At 36.9% G+C, this 12,918-nt stretch overlaps 1 protein-coding gene across 1 annotated transcript in view; it reads left to right on the top strand.

The window, feature by feature from the left end:
- Positions 1–12,918, top strand: part of TRAF3 (TNF receptor associated factor 3) — a 64,337-nt gene that overhangs the window by 49,723 nt on the left and 1,696 nt on the right. The window contains exons 9-12 of the mRNA XM_084208624.1: positions 476–550; positions 2,334–2,426; positions 6,831–6,971; positions 11,863–12,037. Of these exons, the coding sequence (XP_084064750.1) occupies positions 476–550; positions 2,334–2,426; positions 6,831–6,971; positions 11,863–12,037 (484 nt within the window). The remainder of the gene's footprint in view (positions 1–475; positions 551–2,333; positions 2,427–6,830; positions 6,972–11,862; positions 12,038–12,918) is intronic.

Below are 12,918 nucleotides of genomic sequence, written 5' to 3'. Positions count from 1 at the left end.
TTGCATGTTATGTTTTGAGAAGTTGGTTCCTCGTGAAATTAGGATTAGAAAAAAAATGTACTTTACTACAGTGAAACTGATCTTAAGACTTGCTCAGAGCACCAGTAAAAAAAAATAAATCACTTTTTGAGAAAAGATGAGCCATTCACTAAAGTCAAATGAAATCAAATAATTATAGAGTATGTTCTTTCTTGTTTGTTTTGGTTTTTTTTTAATTGGGTTGCCCATTGAAATAGTCTTTGGTAGAAGTTTCACTGTATATTAAATGTATCACACTGTATACTGTATTGGCATGTGTGTGTGGTTTACATATGTGTATATACAGAATTAGCACTTGAGATCAGACTGGAGAAAATATACACATGTGTGTTATATGTTCTGCAAATGGCACACAATACAAATCTGGTAACCTCTGCCCTTTATGTTATCATGCAAAAGTCTTTTTGCCAAAACTCACATTTTTTTCCTATTGCAGTTGAATGCACATTTGTCAGAATGTATTAATGCCCCAAGTACCTGTAGTTTTAAGCGTTATGGCTGCACTTTTCAGGTCAGTATATAACAATTATACTTCCCAATTGATGAAAGTCTGCAAATAGAACCTATTCTTTGACATAAAAGTTCTGGACTTCTCTAGTTTCAGTTAAGAGAATCATTCAGTTGTAGTGATTATACAGGAGATGTTTGATTTTGCATTTTAAAAATAAACAACATGAAAAGCCCACACATTCCTGCAGTGGTTTGTGAGTTCAGTTGTTAGCTGTATCTTGTTGAAATAGGAATATGAACCATTTGAAGAACTTGTTAACTTAGGATAAGAGGAAAGTCTCTTTAGTTCTTCAGAGAATAGACTAGTAACTTCAGTTGTTTCTAAGAAAGCATTTTCTTGAACTAAGTATGTTTATATTTTCTCTCATTTGTGTATCTTAATATTTTTAATTGAGATTACATGTAGGTTAGCACACTTAAAACATATTTTTATGTGCATTAATATGTCTGTGTTCACACAGGTGTATAATCAAAGCATGAAATTTATTTTTTAAAAAATGTTTTAGGTTTTAATCCTGGCAATCCCTGCAATATTAAAAAAATAAAGTAAAACCTGAGAGTTTAGTTTCAGTAGTATTATTCCAGTTTCTTCCAATATTCTGCTTCCCTTACCATAAATCCTGGGGAATTTGGATGCTTATGTAATGAAAATATTAGTCAGGACATTTCAGAAACCACTGACAGGAAAAACTGGCGTCTATCTGATAGAATGATTCCTTTGTTAGCCCATGGCTACTTAAAAGGACAATGACTCACTGAGGAGCAACACGTCTCGATAGATGATGTCCTGCAGGTATTTCCAGGTTCTTAAATAATGAGCATTCATCTTTTAAGTGTTAACAGTAATCCTCTTAGTGGTAGAACTGATCAATGCTGTAACCCTGCCCACTGTTATGTTGTACGTATTGCCATTCATTTTATGTATGTATATGTGTGCATATATGTACATATATCCACATATATATTTTTAGTACTTTATATAGAGTACATACCTTGAGGATCATTGAAACCCTTTCAGTTGCTTTGCAGCACTATCTACCATCAAAGCTAATATTCTCTGCATTGCAAAGCACTTACTGAAGTAGGTGTAAGCAACACAATACAAATGAAGTAAGTAATGTGGTCTGCATCTTATGTACTCTGTATATAATCTATGTGTGTTCTGTAAACTATATAGTGACTATTTGTAACAGCACTTATAGGTTGTGCAGAGGCAGCATATCTGAGTATCCCAAAATAATCATGGTAACATCTTAAACATGACAAAGTAGGCATTGTAATAACTCTGAGTGTAGTTTATAAAGCTGGCAGTTTCCAGTGATAAATTTATCTTAAATATTTGTCTTTAATATTCAGCTGAAGGAAAATGTAATGCTTATGAAGCTGTTCATGAAATGGAACAGAAGTTTTAAATTACAGTTAGTGGAATTGGAAGTTTCAGATTTTATATGACTCAAGGGTTTTATTGTGCTTTGTTTAGTTCTAAGCTACACAAAAGACTCTAAAATACAACTCATTTTGTAAATCTTGTTCATCTTTATTGTTTCTGAGTTATCAAGCACACTGGATGGAGATACATAGCAGTTGTATGAAACACTTGCTATATTAAATGTATTCCTGATTTTTGTAAATTCCCAAGTAGATTTCCCTCCTCTCTACAGTTCTGCAACAAGCACCTGTGAACCAAAATATGTAGTGTTGGTTCGATGTCTTTATATACTCTTTCTTTGTAGGTTTAAAAGAAGTGGAATTGGCTAAAATGTATAAATTCTTTGTTGTCACAGGGAACAAACCAACAAATTAAAGCACATGAAGCCAGCTCAGCAGTGCAGCATGTTAACTTATTGAAAGAGTGGAGCAATGCTCTAGAAAATAAGGTATATCTTCTACTCACTTCTAATTTTCATTGACTTCTTTAAATCATACAAAAGTACTGGAAGAAGGGTTTTTTTCCTGTTTTACAGCTGTTCAACATTACAGCTAAAGCACTAGTAGGCTTCAAAAGCTACCAAGCCATTTAGCATATCTTTGTACCTTTGTTATATAATGAAATGCTGTGAGAAACTTGGCTTCGCAACTTCATGGACAATTTTCCTCATTGATAACTTAATTAAAACACTTTCTTCAGATAAATAAACAGGCCAGTATTATATTTTCTCTCTGAGCTGCCTTCTTACAGAACAGAGAGTTCAGAAAGCCATGGCAGCACTATGGGCTGTATCTTTGCTACCTCATCATTTTTCCTGACATAACTTCAGAAGTGTGTAATAAACTGGTTATTTATTTATTTTTATTCTTGCTCTCCAGACTTAAAGACCTGCACAGATTAATTAAATTAAATATACTGTAACTCATGGGCATGATGATGTCTGCTTTAGTGCTAGACCAGCATGAAGTTCATGTTGCAGTGTTTCCTTGGGACTCTAGGTTTTAAATTGTTTGGGATTTGGGAGATGCTGGGAGTTGTATCAGCTATGTTCTTGTGAATAAGCTTGAATGACATAACCACGTGCTCTGTGAATAAAATTCAAGCCTTTGATTTAAAAAATGCAAAATTTCAGAACAAATTTCTGTTTTCTTAAATCCTTTTGAAAAAGTCTTATATAGACATCAAACTGATGTTTCTGTACTTTTAGGGGAAAGAAGATCCCAGAATTACCACAGTATTCTACAAATGCAGGCACAAGAGTGAGGAGCCCCCTTCAAGCTTTTCTCAAATGAATTCACAAGTAGCAATTCTATATAAGCTCAGTGGCACTTGGGATATGATTTCTGTCATCTCAGAGCAGATCACAAGCAAACTCTGTCTAGAAAGCACATTCCCTTCTTGGCCTACAGAGATCTCTTCTGCCTGGGGCTCCAGCAAGGTCATGCAGCTAGCTGCAGGAATTGTAGTTTTAAAGCAGACATTAACTGGAACAGTGTAATATGTTTTTTGCCCCCAGCATGGTTGTTCCTGAACTGCTTGGTTTTGAGCTTTTGAAGCCTCTTAAGGAAGCCATTGAACCTGGCAGACTTCTAATACAGATTTTTTTTAGATGGAATTTTTCTGCAGGTATAGGTAGGTCTTAGTTTGAGGATCCATAACATTACTTAAGTTTGCTTGTGCATCTGAAACTTTGTCAATGTAGGAACTTTACATTTTTCAGTTTTGAGAGATACAGATTCATATCCTTAGTTCGTTTTTCATTAGTCTGATGAAAACGACACAGTTTATTTCACATCATAGGAAAAAACCCACGTTCCCTGTGACTTGCAGAATAGATCATGTTCTGCCTTTTCTCAGTGTCCTGAGAGGTGCTTTGTCATTTAAAAAATGCCCAGTGGTTCTATGTTTGTCTCTTACAGACATTAGAGATGATACACCTCACTACTGTTTTATGCTTGACTTTTGTTTCAACTTTCATTTAGGACATAACTGCTTATCATCATATGTCCATTTTTTTTTCTTTTTACTTCCTGCTTTATAGACTTCTTCCTATTCATAATAAAGAGTTGAATCACTGGAAATCCCAAGCCAGTGCCAAGTTACCAGAATAGCTAACCACATGTCATATGTCAGTGACTTTATTCTAGGGAGGGGTAACAAAATGATTTGTAACTTCATTGCTGTGGTGTTCTTTGAGGAAAAAACTAATCAATGCACTGAAGAACAACAGTGCCAAGTCAACGTGGCTGATGGGTATCTCAGAAATCTTAGCCCTGCTGAAGCCAGTGGAAATCTTCTTAGTTTGCATAGGGTCAAGATTTCATTTGGGGTTCTCTCTGTGGAGGGGTTCTCTCCTGCCAGTCACCACATTCTTTAAACAGTGCATGTGGAGTAGGCAAACTGGAAGTCTTCAGAGCTGCAAAGCTTGTGCTAAGTTAGGAGTTTGGTATTGAATGGTGCTGGTGGCAGAGAGTAGTAAGAGAAGGTCAGATGTAAAATCTTGGATCAAAACTTTGTGGGGGGAATTAAAATTCAGTGCTTTTTTCCCCTCTGTGATGGCGTGGAATTGCAGATTGAACTCCCACAGTTTTGTAATGCTGGAAATAATTAGTTGAATGTAATTTTGTGGCTTCATCACATTCTTAGAGAAAACTGGTATGAATTGTTTTTGCTTTTTTAATATGGGACTTAAATATGGAACCTGTTTGAATACAGTTTCTTGTGGCACACAGTTTTTTCCATTCTTCTTTAGTAAGCAACAAGAAGCAACAGCTTAATTTGCAAAATTGCTGAATAAGAGCGTGCTTTTTCCTAGGAATATTTCAAACATGCCAACTAAGTAAAGGAAGCTGATGCAATTTGTAATTAGATGCTGTGTTTCCTTCACCCTTTTTTATACTGAAGTTCCAAAGACTTATGCTGAAACTATAGTTGGGAAAGTATTTAGTGTTAAATATTTTTTTTTATTCACAAATCACAGCCAAACTACACTTGCTGACTTAGCAATGACAGTTCTGTATGATTAAGGACTGCAGGACATAATTCTACTTTTCTTGTATTCTGTAAAGCTGCATGGAAAAATCTCAGTACAAAACAGGCCCATGTTCTATAACTTGTACAAAAATGGAAATGCAATGCTTAGTGACCCAGACCATAACTGCCTTGTGATTGGGAGGCCTGGGGAGGAAACAGTGCGAAAAGGGAAATGTAAAGATCACAATTAACTAAAGAACTCTGATTCATTAAAGAAATGGAGAATGCAAAAAAATGAAGCATCCACCCAGCAGATCTTAAATATCTGGGAGGCAGAGGTACTGGTTTAAATTTAAATTTGTTCTGGTACCTAGGCATTCCTTCAGTCTCAGTATTGCTTCTCTCTCTGCACTGACAAACTTAGCTTTGTCTCATTTCACTTGAGTTTCTTTTGCCAGTTTTTCCATGTATAAAGTGCAGAACCAACCTATGTGTGTATGTGTACTGTACTGTACTATATTGAAAAGTAGATACCCACACATATATTATGGTATCTCTGTATTTTTGGGCCCCATCTAAAGAACTTGCTGAATGCCTGTGGACTTTGACAGTCCTTTGTCTAGTTTAGGCTGGTTCAGAGATTTGAGATGAATTACCTTTTAACACAGGCTGGGTTCTGCTAGGAATGCAGTGCCACACAAGGGATTTGGTGATGGTGTCTGATTACAGGGCAGTTAGGTGGATGGAATTCTGCAGTGGCACCCACATCAGAGGTGAAGATGGCTTAACCTCAAACTAGCACCTGTAATAGAGGCCAGGAGTAGATTTTTTTTGAGGACGTGAAACATCCAAGTAATTGGTCTTGATGTGAAACATTTATCAAGACTTCTTTAGGCTTGAAATGGTGCTGTGTCATATCCATTTGAAGATCTATCTGTGGAATAGTCAGGGCATGTCCAAACATCATCTTGTGCCAAGTGTTTGTTTTCTACATTTTTGCTGCTGAATGATCTTGCCTGGGGGAAAACTGCATTTCTCAAAAAAGCAATGCACCACCACCAAGCAGCCCCCTTCTCCAAACCACATTAATGAACAAGCACTAAGCAGTGTGACAGAAAATATTTACTGTATTACTTTCATCCCCAAGGATATATATAATATGATAGTCTTTTAACAAGGTTCATGTTTTAAAAACAGAATGAGTCACTAATGAATAAATTCATAAAATGTCAGTACAGAGAGAGAATACAGTTCACAGCCTGTAGTTCTTTGGTCTTTTCTACTTGTAGGCACCACTGGATTGTCCTTCAAATGCATGGATCCCTTCTATATTCATTCATTTCAAGAGTTTTCATCGCTATCAAATTCTTTTAAGCCAAGTCAGTCCCATGCAGATGTTTTTCCTTAAATTTGCTATAGGTCAGGACAGATTGGAGTAGGTGAACAAGATTAGTGTTCCCCTGATCCAGCCAGCTCAGCTTGATTCTGGTGTCCCTTCTGTGCAGGGCTCGAGTTCTTAACACCAATTCAGAGTGAATTAAGTTGTTTCTTCCAAACTCCAAGCAACTCCCAAGTCAGTTGGTAAAACCAAGCCATTAAACAACAATTGAATAAAGAAAATGTTACATTTAGACACAAGTTCTTTGCTGGTTTTGTGTCCCACCTGCACTTCCTTAAGCCAAAGTTGTACCAATGCCATACACTGGAAGTGCAAAAATAGCTATCAGAAGGTTGGGTTTTATTGCTTTATTTGCAATACATGGAGAGAGATTTTATTAGGATCTTATCCCTTTCGTGTGTTTAAGATAGTTTTAAAATAATATAGCTATTTTAGTATTTTGATCAACTTTGGCAGGAGTAATTGTAGAATTTTTTCCAGGTGGCCTTGCTCCAGAATGAAAGTTTGGAAAAGAACAAGAGTATACAAACTTTACATAATCAGATTTGTAGCTTTGAAATAGAAATTGAAAGACAGAAGGAAATGCTGCGGAATAATGAATCTAAAATACTTCATTTACAGGTAAGAAATATCGACTCTCCCCATTAAAGCAGAAATGGCAGTAGCTTCTGTTCTGTGCCTTTACACTTGTGAAGTGAGGTAGTCTAATTAAAAAGTGGGGGGAGATATTTTACATTATTAGAGAGCCATTCTGATTTCTTTTTTCTGGTTTGTTGTGTTTAACGGGGTAAGATACATCACTAAACCACTGCAATTGCCTAGCCTATGTTAAAACAACAAAAAGAAAAACTTTAAAAAGGAAGAAGATTGAAACCAAATAGAAATCTTATATGAAGAATAATCTTTTTTTTACTTAAAAAAACTGCTTAAGGAAGTCCCACTGAAGGACAAGATTAGCACCTTAAAATTGTTGAGTAGTGCATATATTCCTTTTCTACTTGCTGGTATTAAAAAAAAATACGAATTATAAGTGAGATCAGTCTGGTGTGGATTTAATTCAAACATAGCATAATGCATTTGAATACACTTTTTAAAAATCCAGATTTCTGTTGTCCTTCTGAGGAAAATTTATCTAGTTATTCCTTTGCTGATAGGTCTGAATTCCATGTTCTGTGTTTTGAATGACCTGGCCGCAAGCCAATATGAAACTAGAAATGCTCAGGATGCCCTAGCATGGTGGTTAGCCCAAGCTGAAATTCCTTGCTCTGTATTCAGAGCTGACTTGGAATGTGGGTGCTGGGAATTTGTGTTAGCTTGCATGATACTAACCACAATAAGGGAAACCTCAGGAGATATTTAGCAAGCAATTGTGGAGGTATCATTTACACATTAATGTAGTATGTCTGCTGCTAGAATATCAGATACTTGTTGTAGCATCCACCTTAAAGGAATGGAAATAAAATTGTCTTTTTCACTTACTATTCACTTCACTTATAAACTGCAAATGTTGATAACTCTAGAAAGATAAAGGTATCCAAACCAGTGTGTGGCTAAAAGGGTTGAAAGGGTGGCACATTCAGGAGCTCAGGGCCTGGAGACCCTTGATGATGGTTTATAAGTAGACCTTCAAGTTTAGCAACTGCAACATTTTTCCTGTAGCAGTAATTTCTTTCCATGACCTGCCCACTTAGTAACCAGCTCAGCCTGCCTTAGTCATTGTTACTTGTCTGATGATAGTCTGGGATATGGCTGCCTGCCTGCAATATTGCATTCTGACACTGGGGAGCTAATCCTTGTATGTACTGATATTGCTGATTGAATCTACCAGGAGGTAAGTTAATTTGTAAGCCTGTAGTTCTTACACATGCTGTCTCAATGGCCAGCAGTGAGAGTGGAAATGGAAAAAACATAGAGCAGAGTTTTTCATTATTGTCTTAAATGACAGATTGCAATATCTTTTTCCTCGAGCTGTAAGTGTTAGCAAAATCAATTTTCGAGTGATTGGTTTAGGAAAAAAGAAAACCCCAAACCACTACAAAGCAGCAAATTCCAAGGAGTGGCTTTGTGGTGGTAATAAGTATTGGAGAAAAATGTTTTGCTCTTTTTTCTTTTTTTTTTTTCCTCCTGTTCTTTACTTCCTCTTGCCAGCTATTTCAATTTAGTTATGTTAAGCCAAACGGTATTTCAGTGCTATTTCAACCTGTTTCCTTCCACTTAGCAGAATTTCCTGGTTCAGTCTGATTGTTAAGGGTGTCCTGGAAACATGCCTCAATTTGTTTTTTCCTGATCAGCCTCTTTCTGTTGCCCACCAGGAGCGGAAGGAATTAGTTACCTTTTATGAGCCGTTCTTTCCCTGGGTTGTGTTGAGCAGCTGTGGTTACCTGGGAGCCACAGATACTGCACTAACCAGTTCAGGTCTGAGCAAGGGGTATTTGCTTAGTCCCCCAAGACCTACAAATGCTCCTGATGTCTAGTACAGTTCCAGTATTGGCTGTCAGGTGACCTTTTTGGCTGGGGAGTGGCAGCAGCATCACTGAGCATCATCTGCACTGTGAGCCATCTGACACAACCAGTATAAATGCATCAAGGGAGTCTGAGCACTGGCAGGAATCTCAGCCTAGAGATGTTTTTTTTTCAGAGGAGTTTTCTATATATTGGTCTCTAGGGAAAGTGTTTTTACCAAGGGTTTGTGATACTTTTTTTGACTGCTGTCATGTGGAGAGGAACTTTCACATGCAGTGTCCCGTCTTTCATATGGAAATGGAAGCATGTGAGTAATCCCATTGTAAGCAGGGTGGGGAAGTGAGGTACTGAGGGACAAAAGAAACAGTGGCCTCATGAACATAAAATGATTTGATGAGTAATATCTTCCTTCAGAGGAGAAGGACACATGATTTCTTTTCCAAGTCAAGCAATACCTTTTCTAGTCTGTTCTTTAGCTTTTTAGTTTCACCCTATCAGTTGCAATGGAAAGGTCATTACAGCTCTTCAGTTCCTCATGACATTTTCTGAAATTCTTTTAGTAAGTATAGCGCTAAAATTCTGGAAGTTGGTAGAAATACTAAACAGAACCTTATATGAAAATCAACATCAAAAGGAGCTCACAATGGTTTGCCAAGCACATAACTCAGGATTAATGATCCAGGGAGGTCAGTTGCTAGAATGAAAAGTGCATGCAGAAAATTGATATCTACTTGAAAATTTATGAGTACAGTGTGAGACATCTGTGTGCTTTCTAATGGAATAATTAGAGTGAAAATCTCCACTGCTGCATTAAATTCAGATTTAGTACATCAGTATCTCCCAGCAGGGGGGAGGATGACTCCCTGTAGGGTAGAAAGATAGAGTTCCCACTGCATTTTAAAAATTAAATAGAAGTCTTATTTCTGATTATTTTATATCTCTTGAATTCTCATGTCAAGGTACAGTAGATAAAAATGCTACATATTTGATATTTGCCAAAGTGAAACAGAAGCAGCTAAACCAGAATTGGTTATGAGTGTACAAAGGTGGAACATTGCACAGGTTGATGGAGAGAAATGGGTCCCTAATAACAACTTCGGGTACACTTCTCCCAAAAGAATAGTTTACAATTGTTCTGCATGTTTAGCACTTCCCCTTTCAGGTAAAAATGTGATCATTTATTTTGTTTGATGCTGTGTTAGTCCAAAGAGGTGCAAGCTGTGAGGCACTGTGCAAACCCCAGCCATGTTAGTGTTCTTGCCTTGGAAAGTTCATGTTTGGTATGAGTAAAGGAAAAATATCAGACTTGGGCATATTTTGAGTTACTTTTGCATGTTAACTGTGAGCTAGTGGCCAAATTCTTTGGTTCTACTCTCACAGCATGCAGTCAGGCCATGCTGTGGTATGTTTCCTTATTTATATGGCTAACAGCCCTTCCTGGCTCTACTGTCTGATTACCATCAGCCCAGGTGGGAGGGTGTGACTGTGTTGGTAGGTGGTGTTTTGTAAGTCCAGGCAAGCTGCCTCATATATTTATTGGGCCCATACCCCTGGCATTTATCATTCAGTGCACAGTTTTCCTTCACAAAGCCCTAATTCTGGAAGTGAGAGATACATAACTTATTTTGACACAGGAACATAGAAATAAATAGTTAATCCTGAAATATGTTTGATTGCTCAGTTGTTTTGAGACAAAAAATAAGACTCCTAGAACCTGATGTTGCTAGCTGGCTCATCAAGTTGACAACCTTCAATTAATGTTACAGACTTTCAGTATAAGTGAAACCACGTGATTAAAAATAAATGGCTCAAAGGGCAGAAGGGTTTTTCCCATCAGTGGGGAACACTGAATCCACATGGCCAACCAGATGGCAAATGCAAAAGAAATTTATTTTCTTGTTTTGTACTTGACTGCCACTTTATTTTTGTGAAGAAATGAAAAATCATTTTTACATTTGTTTGCTCTATATGATGATAAACTATAAAGCTGTAAAGTTAGATTTGGAATTTAACTGTAGGTGGTAGCAAAAGTAGTTTCTTCTTTCAGATATTTTTGTTATCATTTGAACTTCACAACTGATTATAGGGTTCTGGCTAAAATTCCTGCTAGTCCAAATTAGCTGTGATAATGTGAAGTGCTGTGTATTTCTTGCATCAGATTTGAGATAGACTGGGAAATATGTTCTTTATATTTTAATATACTGAGGTGCTTGCAATGTGCCTCTTTAAGAGAATACTGGCCTTTCTGTCTATTTCTTTCTTGAGTGTTATATTTCATGCCTTTCCAAAACCAGCTGGGCTATTTTTTTGTTTGTTTTCTTAAAAAGACTCAGCAGAAAATACCTTCAAAATGCATGGGTTATTGAGTTTAGGAAGTAAGAGTGGGAATTTTAAAGGTACTTAAGGGGACAGAAGTGGTCATTTTGCTTACAGTCTTGAGGGCTTATGATATGGTTGTGGGCACATAATAACTTAGGCTTTGATGACTGATTTATGTGAGCTGGGAGCTTGCACATGTGTGTACTCGTGTTCCATGTGTGCAAGAATAATGATGTTTTCCTGGAAGCATTAGTTATTTTGCTGTAAACCAATAAAAACCTGTGCACATGGGCAGCCATTTGATCCACACCACGGGAAGCTGTGCCCATACTTTGTTGGTTAAGTACTGTCACATGAAACCCAACAGGTACTGGCCCATAATACCAATGTAGAGACATTCAGAAATTTGTTCTTATATTGAAAGGCTTAAAAAAACCAAAAAAATCAAACTAGCTTAGACAAGAGGTACATGCTAGCAAGTCCCTTTTTTAAAATAAGGCTATTGCTAATTCTGATAGTACTCTATGCAGCACTAAGTAATTTTTAAGTGTTTCATAAACACCTGGGCTATTCCTTTAAATTTTCAAGGTTCATGTTATTAAAATACTAGACAAAAGCAAAAATTGTTTATATTGGAATTCAGTCTTTTTGCCAACATATAATCTTTGTTTAATTTGCATAAATGAATGTCTTTGTGTTATTTTAACTCATATGCTATTATTTTGTAAAGCGAGTGATAGACAGTCAAGCAGAGAAACTCAAAGAACTGGACAAAGAAATCCGTCCCTTCCGACAGAACTGGGAGGAGGCTGACAGCATGAAGAGCAGCGTGGAATCCCTCCAGAACAGAGTGACTGAGCTGGAAAGTGTTGATAAAACTGCAGGGCAAGGAGCTCGGAACACAAGTGAGTGTGAGCACAATGGGCTGCGGTGCTGTCGAGAGGAAAACGGTGTCCCTTGAATGGCACTCCCATTGTGACGTTTATATGGAAACATCAATAATGCTGATTCTTCTGATTTTTGAGTAGGAGATTGTGTATTTCATTTGTTGGTGGTGTGGCATTGCTTCCGTGCTTTTTCTTAGGCTTGATTATTGTCTTCTCTTTTGTTTTATTGACTCTTGTCTTGACTGCATTGTTAGCTCATTATAAACAGTTCTCAATTGATCTTTGATAGCTAATAGCTTTCAGCAACTTCTTTAAATATAGTCTATAGAATTTACATTTTTTATTGCTCTTTTCCCCTGTGAATGGATCAGTATGGTAATCCACCTGAAACCACCCATCCTGATTCTGTTAGACAGGTGTATTTGATCCTAAGGAAACTGAGATCTGCTAAACAATAAGGTTATTATACTTCTGAATAAAGACTAGAATTCAGCAGGACAGTGTAGATCATATGCAAGCGTTTAAATGATTGTGACAATGAACATTTAAATAGACCTATGTAAGATAAACCTGCCTTATGAATTCATCTGCTTCTCAGTACTGTGTGTTGGCCAGTTTTACCAGTAACAAAACAAGAGTAACATGAAAGGGAAAGGGGACACAGAAAACATAGCCCTCCCTCCAAACTAAATAAATGACCATATAATACAGATCTAAGCTTGAATTTTTTGTTTTTTTAATGAAGAACTCTACATTGTAACAGCATTGTGCTTCTGAGACAAATAGTGTCTAAAAAGAATGTTTTGAGTGATCAGGAATGCTTCTGAATTTCAGAGGAATTACATAGGATGTGTGACTGCTTCCAAGGTCTTACCTGCTAAATAGCAATCTGCAGATAA

Source organism: Fringilla coelebs, assembly GCF_963513975.1.
Source record: "Fringilla coelebs genome assembly, chromosome: 6".
Lineage (NCBI taxonomy): Eukaryota > Metazoa > Chordata > Aves > Passeriformes > Fringillidae > Fringilla > Fringilla coelebs.
This window is presented reverse-complemented; position numbering and strand designations above follow the sequence as displayed.